Raw genomic sequence first — 21,659 nt, 5'->3', positions numbered from 1 at the left:
GGTTTGTTGATTAATGAAGGAGAGAGAGAGAAAGGAAGAGGGAGGAGAAAGGGAGGAAGGGTAATGGAAAAGAGAGAGGGAGAAAGGAAGAGTAATTGGGGTGCTGGCACACTACTGTTTTATTGAACTGCTCATTCAGCAATCAAAGAATTCTCACTGGGGATTGTGAGAGGTTTACTTTAGAGGCATTTAAACAACCCAAAGCCTGAACAGGGTGGTATTCAAGATGACTAGTGTGGTCTGGTTTAATAACTGACTTCCCAAGAACTGTAGTGTAAAATGCACCCTAACCCCTGGATGGCTTCTTCCTTCAACCCATTATAGTCTCAGCAAACACTGTGCTCTAACTCTTTCTAGTAAGTCTGATCAAATGATTAGACACTTTGCTTACAGATGACTAAAAACTCTCTGGAAGATTTTAGTTTTATTCTAAATCCACAAGCCATCATAACAAACATTTATGGTTTATATCTCTGTCATAGTAAAAACAATAAGATATTACCTTAGAAACCTAAATATGTCTAAAATTATAAGTCACACTGACCACAGCGATTGACTTGCCTAAGTAGACCTAACCTCTCAATGGTAGCAGGTGTTATATTTGGATAATATATCTGCCTGGATGCTTGGGAGACAGTGAGGAATCACTGTAAAGAAAGCAGAATGTAATTATCCAGTGGGAACTCAGCCAGTAGGGTAAGATAAATGTTCTAAATTTATAAGGAAGACAGCATTAAGATTTTATGCTTTGCTTCAGCTATGAATATATTTCTGACTCAGGTACAAAGATACCATCTGATTGTTCAAATCTCCACTCACTACTCTGGCCCTCCTAACTATGCCATAGAGATGGTTACAGCTCTGGGAATGGGGACATGAACCCTGATGACATTCACTAACGGAAAATAGATCTATCTTGTGTAGACATATATCTACACTGTATAGATAGTCAACTATACAGTATGCTCTTAGAGAATATCTGTTGGTGCTCAGGGTGTCAAGCTCCCTGAAGAGAAGTAGAAGTTACATTGCCAAATACATCAGAAATATATGAGCTCACTCTTAGAGGCTCTAAGAAAAGGCTTAAAGAAAGCCCTTGCTACTGTAATTCTTGGATGGTAAGTGTTAGGATTTTTTTAACCCTATGATTCTATGATTCCCCACCCCCTCTGCTGCTCTCTGTCTTTCCCCACTCCAAACAGTACATGAGAATAGGCATTCACACATTTAACTATGTAAGCAATTTCTGAAACAGAGGATATATTTCCAGAATTCAGCAGAGGCATAGTGCTGTGATCGCATGCAGATGGCTTATTTAGGAGAGTAAACTTATTTTTTTAGCACAGGAATGGATGAGGAGGATCCCACAACCTCCCACTAGTTGAAGTACTCGGTTTAACTACATTGACTGTAAAGAGGCCTTACAAGGTTATTTTCTTTCATCTTAATATATATTTGCCTTCCCTTATCAAAAAACTGGATTTTATATTTTATTGTAACAAAAATTAGAAAATTGTAATTATATAAACTTATTTATTTAGACTTAAGCTTATTGTTTTCTTTATCAATGGAAACTTTATGTTAATCAGTTAAAACTATATCCAAAGTTATTGAATGATCATAAATGCTTTAATGTCAGCAACATTTTAGCTTCATTCTCCAATAGTTTAAAAAGATATTTTTTTCTAGTATACTTAAGAATTACTATTTTTACTGGATATTTTATTTATTTACATTTCAAATGTTATCCCCTCTCCTGGTTTCCCCCGGAAGCCCTCTATCCCATCCTCCCTTACTTTTTAGAAACATCATTTTTTACTGAAGACTTAGGAAAAGTTTTACATCTCATTGAGTATTTTTTTTCTTCTGTTTAAAAGAATCTTTGGTCTGTTTCTCACAACAATAGGTATTAATTCATCTTTCCTATATAACTTATTCTAGTAAGATATATTTATTTGATTAGCACATTCATTGATTATCTAGTTTATAAGATTTTGTATCAGACAAGATGGAGAATATGAAGATGTATAAACAAAGTGCTCTGGAAAGCAATCTACTAAAATGGCCCGTGCCAGATATATGAATATAGCTATATCTACAGCTTGTATAAGTAAATATGCCTTTTGCATCATTTATTTGATAATATATAAAAAATTCATGAGACATGATTGACAGACCATCATTATTTTGAAGAGCTTTTATGAATAACATTTTAATTAATATTTATTACTTACCTGACATGGCAGTCAAATTTGCATCTTTGATGAAAATTTCAGTGACCCCAAGGGCTTTCAAGATGTCTTTTAAATCAATTTCCTGTTCCACGGTGAACCTTGGAGAAGATATGGTAAGAAAATATTTAGATACAGCAGCGTCTTACCTGGAACAGGGATAAATGTTTAACATGTTGATGATAAAATGTATTTTATAGTGCATAAATTATGCTAAAATTGGCTTTTGACTGAAAGAAGTCTGTGATTAGGTTTATAAAACAGGGAGTCACAACTGGAAAAGACTAGTTCTTCTTTTGCAAGTGGGTACCAATTACAGGGATAGCTTGTTGGTTAGGGGTGGGAACCTGGGTCTATTCTCCCTCTCAGCTGTGAAACGCCATCTGGATGCAGGTCATGGTCAACACTAAGGAAACTTGAACTCGATGGTATTCTTTATAGAATTTTTGTCTCATCTTCTTTTGCTTAAAGGTTTTCTATCTTATTAGTCTCTGGTTTATATATTTTAATTTCTCTGGTTTCTGGGGGGAGGTGAGAGAGAAAGAAATGGGAGGTTCTTGGCTTTGTTTGATTTTTAGAGAAAACGGAAGTGGAGTGGTGTGGGTGGAGGGATGAGGAGATTCTGGGAAGAATTGGGGGAGGGGAAAGCACCATCAGAATATATTATAAATGTATTGTTTCAAAATAAAAGGAGGAGTGATCAAAGAAAGTACGAAAACATGATAGAATTTAAATTCATCAATAGAGGACTGGAGAGATGGCTCAAAGGTTAAGAGCACTGACTGCTCTTCCAGAGGCCCTGAGTTCAAATCCCAGCAACTACATGGTGGCTCACAACCATCTGTAATGGGATCTGATGCCCTCTTCTGGTGTGTCTGAAGGCAGCAACAGTGTATTTGCATACATAAAAATAAAATAAAGACGTATTTAAAAAAATAAATTCATCAGTAGAAAAATATTTGCTATGAACACACAACTAAAATACGTGAGATTTCAAAGGAATGTTGAGGTTAGGTATCATTAAGTCCTATGTAAAACTCATAAACGGGGACTGGTGAGGTGGCTCAGTGGGTATAGGCACTTGCCAAGCCTGATACCTCCCCCCCTCTCTAAATACAAAAAATCTTTGATATTGTGGTTTGCCCTGGAGTTATCTGTATTTTGATGCTAATTCCACTGCCCCAAGGACAGCTGCCTACTCACTACTCAGGAATCAGGTGACTTCACCAGAACCACCTCCCCATTGAATTTGTAAAGTACAGGTGAGGGGCAGGAACAGGATAGAAGGAGGCCTGTCATTGGAGGAGAAGGAAGGATGGGCGGGAGAGAAGTTTGAAGGAAGAGGAGGAGACTAGAGGAGAAAGGAAGAGACAGGAGAGGGGAGAGGGTGAGAAGCCATGGCAGGTGATGTTAAGATTCTGCTCTGTGGGCAAAGATTAAAACAGAGACTGAAGGAACACCCATTCAGAGCCTGCCCCACTTGTGGCCCATACATATACAGCCACCCAATTAGACAAGATGGATGAAGCAAAGAAGTGCAGACCGACAGGAGCCGGATGTAGATCGCTCCTGAGAGACACAGCCAGAATACAGCAAACACAGAGGCGAATGCCAGCAGCAAACCACTGAACTGAGAATAGGACCCCCGTTGAAGGAATCAGAGAAAGAACTGGAAGAGCTTGAAGGGGCTCGAGACTCCATATGTACAACAATGCCAAGCAACCAGAGCTTCCAGGGACTAAGCCACTACCTAAAGACTATACATGGACTGACCCTGGACTCTGACCCCATAGGTAGCAATGAATATCTTAGTAAGAGCACCAGTGGAAGGGGAAGCCCTGGGTCCTGCTAAGACTGAACCCCCAGTGAACTAGACTGGTGGGGGGAGGGCGGCAATGGGGGGAGGGTTGGGAGGGGAACACCCATAAGGAAGGTGATCGGGGAGGGGGATGTTTGCCCGGATACCGGGAAAGGGAATAACACTCGAAATGTATATAAGAAATACTCAAGTTAATAAAAAAAAAAAGATTCTGCTCTGTGTTGTTATTAATGTTCCTAAGGGATGGATGGTACCGGGCTTTTTATGTTTAAGTGGGCAATTATATCTTATCAATTGGGTTAAAGGTTATTGTGTTGTGTGTTCTTTTATGTGGTAGTTTGAGTGTAGGAAAGTGTGTGGTGGCAGGAGACACTGGGCCGCCAAGGAGTTGGGATGTGGTTCCACCAAGAAATCTAGCAGAAATCTTGCGCCACTGAGGTGCCGGACTAGCGGGGTAAAAGAAGATACTTTTTTTTTACTTTTTATATTTTTACAACACTTTGAATTTGTAATTTTCAAAATATTGTGATGTATTAAGTAGTATTCATGATTTTTCAAGCCAGTAAGGGATAAGCTGCAAATTTACTTAGTCTCCATCCTCCAATCCGGTCTATTGGTAATGCTTCTCCATCCCCTACCACCATGGACAGGGTAAAACAAGTGTCCATCTTAATAAAATAAGCCTTTCAAATCCATGCAACCTTTTACTGTTAAAAAACAACATCATTGTGATTATACTTAACTCTGTCACACAAATAAGCATGTTTTCATGATATCATCTCAAAGAATACTTATCAATAGAAATTAGGTAAATATTATGTGTTCAATAGTGTAAGTTTTTACCAATAAATTTTTATTTTCAAAGGATTTCAATAACTAAGCACAACTTTGTAAAAAGAAATAAAACATTAATTATTGTAGCCGTGAATTGACTCTTATCTTTATATAAATTATTTCTTTGGTTAATATACAAATCTTTCCCTAAACCAATGAATCATATCACCAGTCATTGTAGTAAGAGATATGGATTCAACATATTTGCACTTTATAATTTAATAAATGAAAACATGTTTAATACTTTAAAGACAAAACACAAGAATATGTGAGTAAGAAATGTTTTTCTTTTTCTGATGCTGCCTTCTGCTGTGTATATAATGCTGGATATAAATTTTTAGGCACCAGTCTATGTAACAAGACAAGTAAAACCACCTATGATTTTAGCATAACTTCTGACACTGTAAGATCTAGAAGGAAATAACTATTGAAATAATGCCCAGATATGAAGAGGAATTGCTGGGAAACAGTAAGCTTGGCAGGTTAATGTTTCCAAAAAAAAAACCAAGAGGCAAGTCTCTATATATCAAACACACTAATCCAAATACTGAAATTTACTATAATTTTACTTTAAATTAGACTTCTGTTGGTTGTTTATACCCTAATATGAACATTTGTTGTAAAAAAAAGAAGTGTTCAGATTTAATTTATTTAAATGTTTGAAATATCCTGAAGACAAAAGCCCATCTCAATGCAAAAGCAGCTAATATGTAGCTTTTTCTATGGTTTTTGTTCAATGTTAATAAAAAACTGTCAAAAGTCCTCAGTTGTCTGTTCCTGTCTTTTTTTTCCCTTACAAGCAACTGAAAATAGGTAGAGTTCCAACATTACCTCTCTTCTCTTAGTACACACTATTAGAAATCACCCCCTCAAACATTTTATATTTCTGTCCTGTTTTTTATCATGATGTCATACAACCTTAGGTTACATAAAAAAATTGAAGTATAAAAACAACCTAAGCCACTTGCTCTAAATTAAAGGTGGAGAAATGAGGCTAGAAGCTGAGTTCTTCTGTCTCCAGTTTTCCAAATTCCCTATAGATCTCTGGCTTCAAACTTAATATGTATTGGAAGACGACCTTGAACTTCTAATCCCATCTCCACCTATGAAATTCTGGGTTGAAAAGTGTGTGCCACCGTGCCCAGCTTATGCAGTGCTAGGAGTAGATCCCAGAGCTTCAGGAATGCTAAGCAAGCACTCTGTCAAGTAAGCCACTGCCTCAACCTTCCTCTCTCCAGCCTTAAGGATGGTTGGTGTATCATACTGTCCATATAAACTCTAGTACGAATGAAACTAAAAGTACCTGTCGGGTAGGACAAAAACATAGTTATGAAAGTGAGGCCTACACTTATAGAATAATATCTGCACATGAAAACAGAAACCATTTAGAGCTGATCCTTGAGCAAGCCTAGAATCTAGCTGTTAGAAGCATTTTTACCTTTGCTCACATAGGGGCTCAGAAGCCACCACCACTTCATCAAATGCTCAGTGGCTGCTAATTCTACAAAAGGTGGAGGAACTTTGTCATGGATTCTTGGAACATAGACTTGTTTCAACAAGTCACTCTGTTACAAAAGAAAAACCAAATTTATCTTATGGAGCTAGTTATGCTTCTAATCTGAGCATCATCCATAGAGAGGGGAAGTTTATAAAACTCCTGAAGGAATGGACGCGTGGTAATTAGCTGAGCCTAATTTAGTAACAGGCATTAGGAAGAGCAAGTGAGCTAAACTGTTTTATAATTGAAGAATAACTCTTAGAAGATGAAATTTTAATTTTCTCCTGCTGCCATATTCTATTTCTCAGTGGCTATAACCTAGAGGACCCATTTTCTAGTAAATGCGGATGAGTCAGAATATGTAATATTTCTTAAGCATTCATTTAGAATTCTGCTAAAATACCCCTAAGTGACTTTATATCTTCATAGAGCTTATGGAAACACTACATTGAGCTTGTGGAATTTAATAATAGAATCATTAACACTGTATTGAATTTGTTGTATTATTTATAAATTTCCAATTTGAAAAACATTTAAATTCATGATAAAAAAATCACTGGATAAGTTTAAACATGAGTTTCATTGTTTATAACTTTATGCCTTAGATAATATTTTATATTCAATTATTAATATTTATGATTAAACCTTAGTTTAAAATATCCTACTTCATAAAAGAAGTATATAAAATAAATTTTTATATTTTAACAAATTGCTATCATTTTTAGACATTAACTGACTATTTCTTGAGAATGGACTAGAACCTTTCTATGCAAAGGAAACATCATAGAAAGTACTGCATGGTAAATATCTTGGATGCCTGAACTATTTCAGTTATGATTGCTGTGGTTTTTATAAGAAGATTAAGCAAGGTATAGCTATACATATTACATATATATGATATATATTGTGTGTGTGTGTGTGTGTGTGTGTGTGTCACAGTAGTAAAGCCATGCATATATCTTACTCTTTTGCCACACGGAGGATTTTGAGTACATTTGTTCTTGTGTACACATGAGTATACGTCAGTACCTAGTAGCATGTCTTGTTTGCAAGTGCTTCCAATAATGCAGAGGTTTTCTTCCTAGCTATAATCAACTTCATCAATATACAGCATTTAGTGCTGAACAAATCAAAGAGATGGACAAATCTGGGTAGAGTCATGTCTGTATTAATGAATATTAAAGAGGAGGAGAAAGCAAAGGAAGAAAGAGAAGATGGAGGAGATGGGGAAGAAGAGATTGTGGAGGAAAGGGGGAAGGGGGAAGGGGAAATGAAAAAGGAAATGAAAAAGGGAAAGAAAGGAAGAAAAGTGAGAGAATTGGGAGGAGGAGAAAAGAGAACACTTAAAATTCAAAAGCATTTGCAAGCGATTTTCTGGACCACAGCAGTGTGCTATGCCAAGGGCCACACAGGACCTCTTACCTGGGCAAGTAGACTTCCACCTTTTGTTTCTTCACGGAGTTTGCCCATTCTTCGATCAGCTGTGGTTTGAGCAGAGGCTCCAGTGTGGCCAGTGGGACTTCCTGTCTGGACAGTACCAGCATCATGCTGATCTCGTCTCCCTCATAAGGTATCTCAAGGACTTGGTAGATGCCACCAGCCTCATTGGATCCATCACTAAATTCCCCTATAAAAACGAAATAAAAGAATATAAAATATTCTGAAAATGATTGCAGTTGTTAAAGTCTTCATTAGAAAGAACGTTGGGTTCTGGAGAAATACTCAGTAGTTAAGACTCTTACAGAGGACCTAGGTTCAGTTCCCAGCACTCATACAGTAACTCACATCCATATGTAACTTCATGTCCAGGATATACATGGCTTTTTCCTGGCTATCTCCATGACCAGTACAAGTGTTCTATATACATGCATGCAAGAAAAGCAATATTACATGTAATTAATTATTTTTTAAAAGAAAAGAACATAATATATTAAAAAGTAAAACATTTGGACATCCAAAGCAAAGAGATTTATTTGAAAATAGGCCTTGAAAGTAAATTAATCCTCACCTCCAAAAAAATGTATTTAATTTGAATTCCCAGAATTATCTCATGTTTTTCTATTCTCTAGGCTGGTTTTTATTTTTAAATAAGATAGTTCAATTTAGCACAGTGAAAATGCTGGTTCTAAAATAAATCCCTGGCTTCATGTTAAGGGTACTCAACATGAACATTTACCTGCATTCTCTTGGTTTTTAAGAAGACAGTATGCAATAAAGCAGCTCACTGTCACCACAATTGCAAGATTCAAGGCTGACATTGCCAACTAAAACAAAATCTAAGCATTACGCACTGCATACCAAGTATATTTGCAATAAAATAACTCTCACAATCAGCAGTTAGGTAAGTGCAGTAACTTACTGTGTGTTGCATAAATTTAGCAGAATTTCTCATGCATGTGTGCATATATACACAAACACACACACAGATTCTTTAGAACACAGCCTTTAGTCGTTACTTTAAATTTTCTCTAATATCCAAACTAAGAACAATTATTTATGTAATGAATGCATTCAGAGCCTTCCCCACCTGGGGATCCAGCACATATACATACAGCCACCAAACCCAGACAATATTGCTGATGCCAAGAAGTTCATGTTGACAGGAACCTAATACAGCTGTCTCCTGAGAGGTTCTGCCAGAGCATGACAAATAGAGTTGACTGCTAGCAGCAAACCACTGAACTGAGAACGGGGTCACCATTAGAGAAGTTAGAGAAAGGATTGAAAGAGCTGAAGGGGCTTAAAGCCCCATGAGAATGATACCAACCAAGCAGAGCTCCTAGGGACTAAACCACCATCCAAAGAGTACACATGGACAGACGCATGGCTCCAGTTGCATATGTAGCAGAGGATGGCCTCGTTGGGCACCAATGGGAGGAGAAACCCTTGGTCCTGTTAAGGCTGAACCACCCCAGTGTAGGAGAATGTCAGGGCAGGAGGTGGGAAGAGGTGGTTGGTTGGGGAGGGGGAACACCCTCATAGAAGAAGGGGACGGAGGAATGGGTAGGGGTTTTATGGATGGGAAACCAGGAAAGGGTTTAGAAATGTAAATCAAAAATATCCAATTAAAAAAAAAGTCTCGGGTCGGGGATTTAGCTCAGTGGTAGAGCGCTTGCCTAGCAAGCGCAAGGCCCTGGGTTCGGTCCCCAGCTCCGAAAAAAAGAAAAAAAAAAAAAAAAAAAGCTGGCTTCCAGCTTACCCCATTAAAAAAAAAGTCTCTTAGATAAGCACAATCTTGGTTTTCATATAAATAGATATTTTCTTTCCTATTTTGACTATTAGTTAGAACTGTTAGTTCTAACACAATTCAGTAACATGCACATTTCTGCTAATGACTTAACTCATTACTATAATTCAAGAGGAAATAATACCTTGAACTTCTGAAGAGTCCACAGAAGTTCAACAAAAATAATGTCAAGGACAATGACTTGTGTCATGAAGTACAGTTCAAACAACAACAACAACAACAACAACAACAACAACAACAACAAAAAAAGCAAAACAAACAAATGCAAACAAACAAAGAAACCCCACAAATCTGAGAGATTTAAAGTGTTTTAAGTTTCGTTTTAAAGTTTTTATGTTTATGCATATGGCCCTGGTTGTGTGTAAGTGACCTGCATGTGTACAGGTGCTTATGAAAATCAGCAGGAGGCAACTGATCCGTGGAACTGGCCTCGGGCAGTTTTGAGTTGTCAAATGAGGGTGAACCTCTACAATAGCAGGACGTGATTTTAACTGTTGAACTCTCTTCTGGACTCTAATATTTAAATTTTAACGAAAAAGTTTCCAAAGGCCTGGGAATATAATAAAGTGGGCAAAGGCAGATGGCCTTGGTGCCAAGTCAAATGATCTAATTATTGTCCTCTGGACACATTTGGTAGAAGAAGAAAACCAACTTACTTCAACTGTCCCCTCTCATGTGTGTCATGTTTCAGAAGTTCACAAATAGGCACATTGTTTGAAAGAAAAATTTGTAATAGGGGGACCAGACAGTGAAAGCTCATCCCAAAGCCAATGTATAAGTGTGTGTGTGTGTGTGTGTGTGTGTGTGTGTGTGTGTGTGTGTGTGTGTGTACAGACATGCCTTGGAGTATGTGGACATACTTACCTTCCTTATTTGATACAAGGTCTCGAATTGTTTTACTAGTCTGTATGGCAGACTACCTGTACCATGTGTTTCCAGGGAGCCTCCTGTGTCTTTTTCCCTTGTCAAAGTACACAGAAGATTGTGGATGCGCAATATAAGGTGTAGCTTGGTTTGGGTTCTGAGGATCCAAATGCAGGTCCCCATGCTTGCATTTCAAATGCTTTACCCATGGACACATTTTGCCAACCCAGTATCAGATAATTTTAGATGAGTAAAGCCACTTGGAAGGTGTAATGAAATTTATAAATTAAAGAAGTCTGTTGGAAAACTGTCAATACCTATAATATTCGTCATGATCTAATGGCAAGCCTTTGGAAATGCAGCCAAGCAAACTGAACTATAGCCCAAATTATATCCATAAGGAACTGGAGCAAGAAATATTTCACATTTCTAAAGGATTTGTTGATATTCAACAAGAATTTAAAAAGACCAAATGTCTTACCGTAATAAAATTCTCCTTGTTGATACATCATTGGAATCTGTACTTCACTTTCATCATCTTTTGTGAAGGAGAAAGTTCTGGTATTTTCAGGTCTAAACTGAGACTTCCAGTTCCCTTTGAAATATACAGCATTGATAAGGGCCAGATGGGTGACAGCGTCAAAATCCCCCGGGGACACCAGATCTTTCAATAGACCTTTGTAGGTGAAATACATGAAAATTCACATTAAATTGGAAAGTGGAAAGGCTAATAAAAGAATTATCAATATCACCTTCTCATAGCACGCTCCCTAAGGATGTAAGATGAATACATAATATAAATAGAACCATCTTACTCCTAAATGAAAAGTGCTAGACATAAACACACATAGTTACGTCAGTAGCAATAAAGACATCTAAAACAAGACTGTATCTAGAAGCATCCAGACACAAAAGTTACTGACCCACGTCTAAAAACATCTTGGCCTTCCTTGTCAAACTGGGTTATTTATATAAAATTAGGAATACAGTCAAAGCAAAATGATGTTTCAAAGTTTGTTTTTTAAAGATTAGCTTATTTTTATTCTGTGTGTATAGATGTTTTCCTGGATGTAGGCCTGTGTATCACATGTGAGACTAGTGCCCCTAGGAGTCAGAAGAGGGTATCATCATATCCCCTGGAACTGGAACTATGGGTGGATGTGAGACAAGCTGGTTGCTGTGAACTCAGGTCCTCTGGAAAAGCATCAAGGGCTTTTAACTGCTGAGCCAACTCTCCAGCCCTCAATTTTTATTCTAAAATAAGAAACATAAGTGTCACTCAGCTCAAACCTCACCCCCTTCAATATTGATAATCCTCCTACTGTTTTGATAAGGTGCAAACAGATGTAAGAAAAACTTAAGTCATGATAAAATATTTTATATCATTTGAAATCTTCAAGTCTAACTTGAAAGATAGAAGGTTCCTGTTATTAGCTAAGACTATCCAAAAGAATTTGAAAGTTAGCATATTTTAATAATGCAATTATTAAAATTAGTTACCTTTTGAATGCTTAATAATGTTAAAATGTCTCCTTACATGACAAATTAATATCATATTTGAAAAGGGTAAGATCAAGTTTATTTAATGTTTTGTCATTTGGTCAACCATCTCTCTTCTTAAGCAATATTTCGAAGCTGTGTAAATTGTAGGATTTAGGGTATCTGACAGGATTTTCTTTGTTCTAACATAAGATTTTAGAATAAAACTATTTGGAGAATTTTGACATTAGAATTTCATGTAATGAAGAGCAATACTAAACTATCTAAAATATTAATTTTAACTCATTTGCTTTAATGTTTTCTTATTTCATATATACTGTTTATTGTACAAATTATCCAAATATTCCCCTACACTACTTTTCTCCCATCTTCTCTTCCATTAAACTACTTTAAATTTGTCTCACTTTTAGATTATTACTTTCATTATCTTCCTAGCTAATTGAAATTTTAACCACCTAGAATTCTGGAGAGATGTCTTGGCAATTAAGAGCGTTTACTTCTCTTATACACGGCCCAGGATTGGTTCCCAGCACCCACGGACTCATAGTCTGGGGAATCTGAGACCCTCCTTTGGCCTCCATAAGTATGCACACATACACTGTTGCCTACAAAAAATAGAAATAAATCATAAAGAAATAACATAAATTAGAAATAAAATGAAAATTATGTGTAATTTACCTTTCCTCTGTACTGGTTTGGGCTACAATGGAGCACTCTTTAGAGTGAATACTGTTCATTTTTAAAATTATCTACTCCATTTTGTGGCTGTAAAACCAAAATACATCTTCAAACTTTAATTTTTATTTCTCAAACCAACCAGACAGCACAGATGGGAGATCATCAGAGCTAATGTTCTACGCATGGCCACAGATTTAACCTATTTCATAGAAGTGAGGACACATAGACATCCCAAAGTAAAAGACGGTTTAACCTGAGCTAAATGGATAAAGAAAGAACATACTGTTTGTATAATTCTCCACCCACTTATTGATGTAGTTGGCCACCGCCACATTTTCACTGAAGTCCACATGATTGACTTCTGCATTAAAGTACATTTTCATCATTTGCAAGAATTCCTCATTGATATGAAATCCGTTTTGCACAAAGAGTGAATTGGCAATTTTCATCACATATTGGCCTTCTTCAGCAGAGACCATGCTAGAAAAATCCCTCAGGAAAGAAAATTCTTCACCTACAAGATGACAAAAACAAGTTCATCAACGGAACAGACACAGTGAAAGATCATTACCACACACACAGTGGAGAACAGGGAGGAGGGAAAAGCAGCAGGTTTGCTCCTCACAGAGACATGGCAAGAATCTGCCCATGCTATTTCTAAGTGCTCAAATTAACTTGGTCCACTTTATCAAGCCATGCCCTTTGCTCTTTTCTGTTAGTTTGCAGAGCCAGAGATCAAGCCTGGCACCTCACATGCTAGGGAGGCTGACCCTAAATCCTGAGATAAGCTTTGTCTTTTATTGTTACTTTGATAAAGTCTACAAAGAAGAAACAAATTTAAGATCTTTTCTTTCAATGTACTTGGCTTAATTGCACTCAATTGGTCTTTTTCTCTGTGTGCAGGGTGGCAGGCAGGGGAGTAAGCAGTGTTACCAATAAAATTTTACCTAAAATTATCTAGAATTCTTTTATTTATTTATTTATTTTAATAACTTGAGTATTTCTTATTTACATTTCGAATGTTATTCCCTTTCCTGGTTTCCGGGCAAACATCCCCCTAGTCCCTCCCCCTCCCCTTCTTTATGGTTGTTCCCCTCCCCATCCCCCCCAATTGTCGCCCTCCCCCCAACAATCACATTCACTGGGGGTTCAGTCTTAGCAGGACCAAGGGCTTCCCCTTCCACTGGTGATCTTACTAGGATATTCATTGCTACCTATGGGGTCAGAGTCCAGGGTCAGTCCATGTATAGTCTTTAGGTAGTGGCTTAGTCCCTGGAAGCTCTGGTTGCTTGGCATTGTTGTTCATATGGGGGTCTCGAGCCCCTTCAAGCTCTTCCAGTCCTTTCTCTGATTCCTTCAACGGGGGTCCCGTTCTCAGTTCAATTGTTTGCTGTGTCTCTCAGGAGAGATCTACGTATATGTGGGCATTCTTTCCTTATTTTTATTGAAGACCAGTTTTAGGCCGTGGTGGTCCGATAGCACGCATGGGATTATTTCTATCTTTCTGTATCTGTTGAGGCCCGTTTTTTTGACCAATTATATGGTCAATTTTGGAGAAAGTACCATGAGGAGCTGAGAAGAAGGTATATCCTTTTGCTTTAGGATAGAATGTTCTATAAATATCCTTTAAGTCCATTTGGTTCATGACTTCTCTTAGTCTGTCGACATCACTGTTTAATTTCTGTTTCCATGATCTGTCCATTGATGAGAGTGGGGTGTTGAAATCTCCCACTATTATTGTGTGAGGTGCAATGTGTGTTTTGAGCTTTAGTAAGGTTTCTTTTACATATGTAGGTGCCCTTGTATTTGGGGCATAGATATTTAGGATTGAGAGTTCATCTTGGTGGATTTTTCCTTTGATGAATACGAAGTGTCCTTCCTTATCTTTTTTGATGACTTTTAGTTGAAAATTGATTTTATTTGATATTAGAATGGCTACTCCAGCTTGCTTCTTCTGACCATTTGCTTGGAAAATTGTTTTCCAGCCTTTCACTCTGAGGTAATGTCTGTCTTTGTCTCTGAGGTGTGTTCCTATAGGCAGCAGAATGCAGGGTCCTCGTTGCATATCCAGTTTGTTAATCTATGTCTTTTTATTGGGGAGTTGAGGCCATTGATGTTGAGAGATATTAAGGAATAGTGATTATTGCTTCCCGTTATATTCATATTTGGATGTGAGGTTATGTTTGTGTGCTTTCATTCTCTTTGTTTTGTTGCCAAGACGATTAGTTTCTTGCTTCTTCTAGGGTATAGCTTGCCTCCTTATGTTGGGCTTTACCATTTATTATCCTTTGTAGTGCTGGATTTGTAGAAAGATATTGTGTAAATTTGGTTTTGTCATGGAATATCTTGGTTTCTCCATCTATGTTAATTGAGAGTTTTGCAGGATACAGTAACCTGGGCTGGCATTTGTGTTCTCTTAGGGTCTGTATGACATCTGTCCAGGATCTTCTGGCCTTCATAGTTTCTGGCGAGAAGTCTGGTGTGATTCTGATAGGTCTGCCTTTATATGTTACTTGACCTTTTTCCCTTACTGCTTTTAATATTCTTTCTTTATTTTGTTTGTTTGGTGTTTTGACTATTATGTGACGGGAGGTGTTTCTTTTCTGGTCCAATCTATTTGGAGTTCTGTAGGCTTCTTGTATGCCTATGGGTATCTCTTTTTTTAGGTTAGGGAAGTTTTCTTCTATGATTTTGTTGAAGATATTTACTGGTCCTTTGAGCTGGGAGTCTTCACTCTCTTCTATACCTATTATCTTTAGGTTTGATCTTCTCATTGAGTCCGGGATTTCCTGTATGTTTTGGACCAGTAGCTTTTTCCTGAACCCCATTTTTTAATAGGGTTTTTGTCTTCCTGCGGTCTAACTTCTTGAGTTCTTTGTATATTTTGGATATAAGGCCTCTATCTGTTGTAGGATTGGTAAAGATCTTTTCCCAATCTGTTGGTTGCCGTTTTGTCCTAACCACAGTGTCCTTTGCCGTCTGTACCTGGGCTCTTTTTGGTTGGGAGACCTTTAATGACTGCTTCTATTTCCTTAGGAGTTATGGGGTTGTTTAACTGGTTTATCTGTTCCTGATTTAACTTTGGCACCTGGAATCTGTCTAGGAAATTGTCCATTTCCTGCAGATTTTCAAGTTTTGTTGAATATAGGCTTTTATAGTAAGATCTGATGATTTTTTGAATTTCCTCTGAATCTGTAGTTATGTCTCCCTTTTCATTTCTGATTTTGTTAATTTGGACACACTCTCTGTGTCCTCTCATTAGTCTGGCTAAGGGTTTATCTATCTTGTTGATTTTCTCAAAGAACCAATTTTTGGTTCTGTTGATTCTTTCTATGGTCCTTTTTGTTTCTACTTGGCTGATTTCAGCTCTGAGTTTGATTATTTCCTGCCTTCTACTCCTGGGTGTATTTGCTTCTTTTTGTTCTAGAGCTTTTAGGTGTGCTGTCAAGCTGCTGACATATGGTCTTTCCTGTTTCTTTCTGCAGGCACTCAGAGCTATGAGTTTTCCTCTTAGCACAGCTTTCATTGTGTCCCATAAGTTTGTGTATGTTGTACCTTTCTTCTTAACTTTCTAATGACTTTACATGTACACTAGAAAGAAGCATTAAAGCAGAAATCATACTCCATTTCAGAATTTTTCTCCCAAAATATGTAATTTTTAAAATAATAAAATACTTAAAAAACTCAAATATGACTTAAAAATGAGAATATCATTGTAAGCCAAATGTGATATTCTACAAGCATCTCAGTTACCTTTTCATTTATTTGTATGATAATTTACATGGGGAGCTATAGAATTACTTTTTCTTTTTTGCATGTATTTATTTAAATATTGTGTTTTATTTAAATAATGATTTTGAGAAGATACGCTTCCTTAGATTTACTCAGGTATTGCTGGGGACAGAAATGAACTCTTTTATTCTAAGCATTCTAGTCATATTCTTGCAAAAAGATAATTTTTATCCCTTGTTAATATCATTTTCTCTGGCATAAGGCAATTATGAATGGATTCACAGTTAAATTCAAATAATTCTAGAAAATTAAAGCCAAGAACTCACCACTTTTCAGGCTCTCGTATCCCATTGAATGGCGGATTTCTTTCAGAGTAGATCCTTGAGCCCCGAGCTCCATCACCCCCATAGCAAGGGCAATGCTTAGTGGAGAGAAGAGGATGTTTTCATCTTCCCCAGTGGCTCGAAGATGGTTATACACATTCACTGACCACTCGGCTATGGTTTCATCTGGGAAAGCTGCCCCTGTCACCAAACTTTGCAAGGCCACTAAAGAGAGCAGTCCAAGGTAAGCCATGATGGAATGGTTTCAAGTCTGGAAGACAATAATCTATGTATTAACTACTTATTGCTATTTATATTTATTTATATTATATATTTATATTAATATTTATGTATTAAGTACTTCTGACACATAAATTAAAGGGAAAAAGTAGTACTTTGTAGAGTTGTAACACAAATTTGTTTAAGAATAAGCTGAATTTTTAAAAACAATTCAATTTTAATTTATTGTTTTTTTAAAAGGCCTATTAAGGATTTAAGAATATGTTTCCATCCCCTCCTCTGTGTATGTGTGTGTATGCATGCTTGTAATTGAGGGAAACATGCTAAACACTTATCCTAAATCCAAGTTAAACCCCTGTCCTAGTTTGCTTTATTTTGCTATGATAAAACACTGGCCAAAAAAAAAATTTGTGGAAAAAAATTTCCTTTCATATACTTCTATTATTATTATTATTATTATTATTATTATTATTATTATTATTATATTATCATTATTATTTTATCCCTTTTCACGGTTTCCCCTCAGCAAATCCCCTATCCCATTTCCCCTCTCCCTGCTTCTATGAGGGTGCTCCCCCACCCACCCACCCATTCCTACTTCGCCTCCCTAACACTCCCTACACTGAGGCCCTGAGCCTTCACAGGACAAATGGCCTCTCCTCCCATTGACACCAGATAAGGCCATCCTCTGCTACATATACAGCTAGATCACAGGTTCCTCCATGTGTATTTTTGGTTGGTGGTTTAGTCCCTGGGAATTCTGGGGGTACTGGTTTTTAATATTGTTGTTCTTTGTATGGGGTTGCAAATCCCTTCAGCTCCTTCAGTCCTTCCCTAACTCCTCCACTGGGGCTCCCCATGCTCTGTCCAATGGTTGGCTAGGAGCATCCACATCTGTATTGGTCAGGCTCTGGCAGAGCCTCTCTGGAGACAGCTCTATCAGGCTCCTGTCAGCAAGCACTTCTTACATGTCTTCCTTATAGGCCTCAGGCCGTGCCTAGTGAAGGTGCTGTACCAAGCACAGTGGACTGCCCTCCTGCAGTGATTAGACATCAAGAATATGGAAGACAGCCATGCCCATGGGTAAGTTCAAGAGACACAATTCAACTGAGCCTTCTTGCCACATGTCTATACAGATATCTATATATCTATAGATATACATGGATATGCATATATCCCATGGACTCTTTTCCTTTAGAGAACCCTGACTAGAAACAAAGCCTAGCATTATCCAAATAATATTTCTGCCTACTGCATGCCAGTTTTCTCAAGTTCTCCTACAGTCTGACTTGTAAACTTGTACAGTGATGATCTGCTGTGCGCTCTCTCTCTCTCTCTCTCTCTCTCTCTCTCTCTCTCTCTCTCTCTGTCTCTCTCTCCTCCCACTAAGTCACTGTAGGCAGCTGGAAGGCAAAACAGTTTATTCAAACAATTAAGTAACTTATTTGTTCTTGATCATCTTTTAAATCCACCATTAAAACACTGCACAGAGTGATATTGAACAAACACATTTGGAAAATTGTATTTTAATTAGAGTTGATAGTCTCAATTAATCAAGGAACAGTGAGCCCAGGGATTTGACTGAGGAAGTGTGCACTTCCCCCAGGCTTTCATCCAGAAGACTCTAACTGCTCGTATTGTCATCATGGTGTCAGAGGACTGGTGGTCACTTTCTATAAGTCCTTCACATTTGTGAGCTGCATACATGTTTACATTGTTTCTGAAGAGCCCCAAGGTCCCCTGCATTACTTCCTTCTCCCTGCTTTTGTAATAAAAGAAACCTTTGTAATAAGGTTTAAGAAAGTCTGGCTCCTGTAGGAAGGCAGACTCAACAGGGTCTCTCACAACCTATGCTGTAATTAAATGCTATCTATGGCTTCTGAGAGGTAAGGGGGCGGTAACAGGACATGCTCTGTAATTCAGGCATCACTAAAACAGATCCAGCAGGAAAGAATCCAGCACTGGGGATCTACAGCTGCTGGCCTTTCCTGCTTCCTTGGATCCCCTCCCCCAGGAGAACAGCTCGAGCTTCCTCTTAGTGAATTTGAAAAGAAAATTACAAGGCTCTCTTGTAAAAAGAATTGATGATTTCTCTATTGTTTCATTCCCTGGGTGTTATAATTCTTAGTAGATCATAAATCCAAGTCAGATTCAAGAGTCTATGTTGTTTTTACTTTTTAACGTTTACTCAATTACTTTGTGTGCTTGTGTGTAGCAGGGGGGCAAGTATTGTAAAGAGAACAACTTGAGGAGGTTGTTTCTCTCCTTCCACCACCAGGTCATCAATCTTCAACTTAAGTATCTTACTCTGATGAGTCATCTCAAACCCCCAAAGCCTCTCTTCTTAGCCAGTATACTCAACTCTCTGGTATCCCATTTTAATTTCTGCCCTATGAGGAACTAAACCTAGGGCCCATGACTTTTTTACTTTTATTTAATTTTTATTGGATATTTTATGTATTTACATTTCAAATGTTATCCCCTTTCCCCTCCTTCCCCTTCCCCCTATCCCCTTCTCCTGTTTCTATGAAGATGCTCTCACTCCCACCTATACACTCCCACCTCAACACCCTGGCATTCCCCTACATTGGGAAATGAACCTTCATAGGATCAAGGGCTTCTCCTCCTATTGATGCCAGACAATGCCATCCTCTGCTACATATGCAGCTGGAGCCAGGGTTCTCCACACAACTTGTTGTTTGGTGGTTCAGTCCCTGGGAGTTCTGGGGAGGGGGTGGTCTATTGTAAGAAGGAACCAAACTGAAGTCATTTGGAGTGAAACTTCAATTTTGAAAAGAGATCAAATAAAGTTTAAGTTCCCAGGACCTCCCTTGGTAACTGCCATCCTGCTTGGCAGAAAAAGATGTATCTGAGTAATTGATACTCTGGTTAGCAAGTTGAGACATGAATGCTAGACAAGTCACCCATTCACAGTTGAATAAGAAGGAGAACAGGACAAGTGTACCTTAAAGACATGTTCCTAAGGAAGTCACCTATCCCTAAATCCTTACTGGTAGAAAAATTTAACTGTAACTTGGCACAGATGTTTGTGATTGTTATGCTTAAAGGATCTACAATGTTCTGGTTCAGGGTCACAGCTCAGCTCCTGAGTCTGTTCTGAGACCCAAGTTGATCAGTAGGAACTTAGTTTCAATACATTTTTATCACCTGCCTGGTGGTCTGAATTGTGTTAGATCTAAGAAGATGCCAAAGCACTATGGGGGGCTGTGGAGATGACTCAGTGGGTAGGGGCTTGCTGCTCTTTCCTCAGACCCATCTTTCTATCAAGCAGTTCAGGAATGCTAATTAACTCTAGTTCCAGGAGATGTGACACCCTCTTCTGGCTTTTGCAAGCGCTGCAACACATTCCGCCCACCTACACACATCTGCATAAAATAAAATAAAGTTTATTTTAACAAATGGTGTGACGAGAATGTTCAGTGGGTAAAGACACATGTCACCAAATCTGAAGGCCTGAGCTCTATTCCATGGACATATAGTGGAGATAACTGACTCGTGAAAGTTGTTCTCTAACCTCCAAAAGCACATTATCTACCTCCGAAAATAAACCAATGGAATCATTTAAAAGTTTTACAAGTCTGCATTGTATGAAAATAAGATAGTTTTATCTGAGTAAATAATGCTGCTCTTTAATTAAAAAAACTATTCTTAGCACAAGTATCAAATTTGAAGGTAACACAAATATATTTTATTCATATGAAACAAAACTATATTATCAATACAGCCCCCAATCCACCAATACATCTATTAAAATGTACTCACAATATCTTAATTTTCAAGTGAGTATCTTATGAGATAATTACACCTTGCTTAAATTTTGTGGCTCCTTTATAAGTAGTGCTCCCATTTTATAAATGAAAATACTGTAATAAAAGAAGTTATGAACTTTCCCACTATCATCGGAGTTCAGGACCCAGAACTAGGGCTAAAGTAACCTTATAAGGCCTGGACTATTAATGTAAGATGCTTTCTGGTTTTGAATTAAACAAGGATACAAGTCTTGGAAAACAGCATTTACTGTATATTGAATAGCCCTAACAAGCAAGATGCATTCTCTCAGCCTTAGTGTCCACATCTGCAAATGAAAATGCTAACCATATGATACAAAATTATGAAAGACATAAGTGAAAAAAAAGTTATACTCATATTTTAACATATCAGTTACAATAACAAGGGCATTACCACGAGAATAAAAGTTTCCATGTTTCCATCTCTTAAACAAGAGGCTGTAAAAATGAGAATTTATCCTTCCTCCTGGCCTAGCTAATATAATATTTTCTTCATTCATTTAACCAGGAGTGTATAGGTTTATGAAGATATCAAAATATTTCAGTACAGGCTCTTGTCCTTAGGGGCTTCACAAATCATGCTGTGAGACTATACACTTGAATACATGGCCTTACCATTTAGAGAAAAATCAATCCTCTTAAAGTCTGGACAAAATCAACTGACCCACCAGGAAAAGGTGTCTCGTTGATGAGAGAAAATCATATTCTTTGTGTAGGATAACCGGCCACCTCAGATGGCAATGGCCTGGACTGCAGCAGATAGTTCAGTCTGTGTTTGGCAACCATGAATTTTGCAAATCTCCCTGTCTTTAGAAAGCCATTGACAAAATTATTACTATGTCTTCCAGTAACCAGAGGACTCTGGTAATATTCAGCAGGTATGT

At 37.7% G+C, this 21,659-nt stretch overlaps 1 protein-coding gene across 2 annotated transcripts in view; it reads right to left on the bottom strand.

Annotated features, from left to right (window-relative positions):
* Serpini1 (serpin family I member 1) overlaps nt 1–21,659 on the bottom strand; it is an 86,314-nt gene that overhangs the window by 19,322 nt on the left and 45,333 nt on the right. For both annotated transcript variants that reach the window (XM_087614365.1, NM_053779.2), the window contains 5 exon segments: nt 16,730–16,997; nt 12,955–13,185; nt 10,975–11,169; nt 7,805–8,009; nt 2,235–2,332 (listed from right to left, as the gene is read on the bottom strand). In XM_087614365.1, the coding sequence (XP_087470491.1) occupies nt 2,235–2,332; nt 7,805–8,009; nt 10,975–11,169; nt 12,955–13,185; nt 16,730–16,979 (979 nt within the window). In that variant the 5' untranslated portion in view covers nt 16,980–16,997.

The sequence above is a fragment of the Rattus norvegicus genome, chromosome 2 (genome assembly GCF_021556685.1).
Source record: "Rattus norvegicus strain SHRSP/BbbUtx chromosome 2, alternate assembly SHRSP_T2T, whole genome shotgun sequence".
Lineage (NCBI taxonomy): Eukaryota > Metazoa > Chordata > Mammalia > Rodentia > Muridae > Rattus > Rattus norvegicus.
The sequence above is the reverse complement of the archived record's forward strand: the minus strand, read 5'-3'. Positions and strand labels throughout refer to the sequence as shown.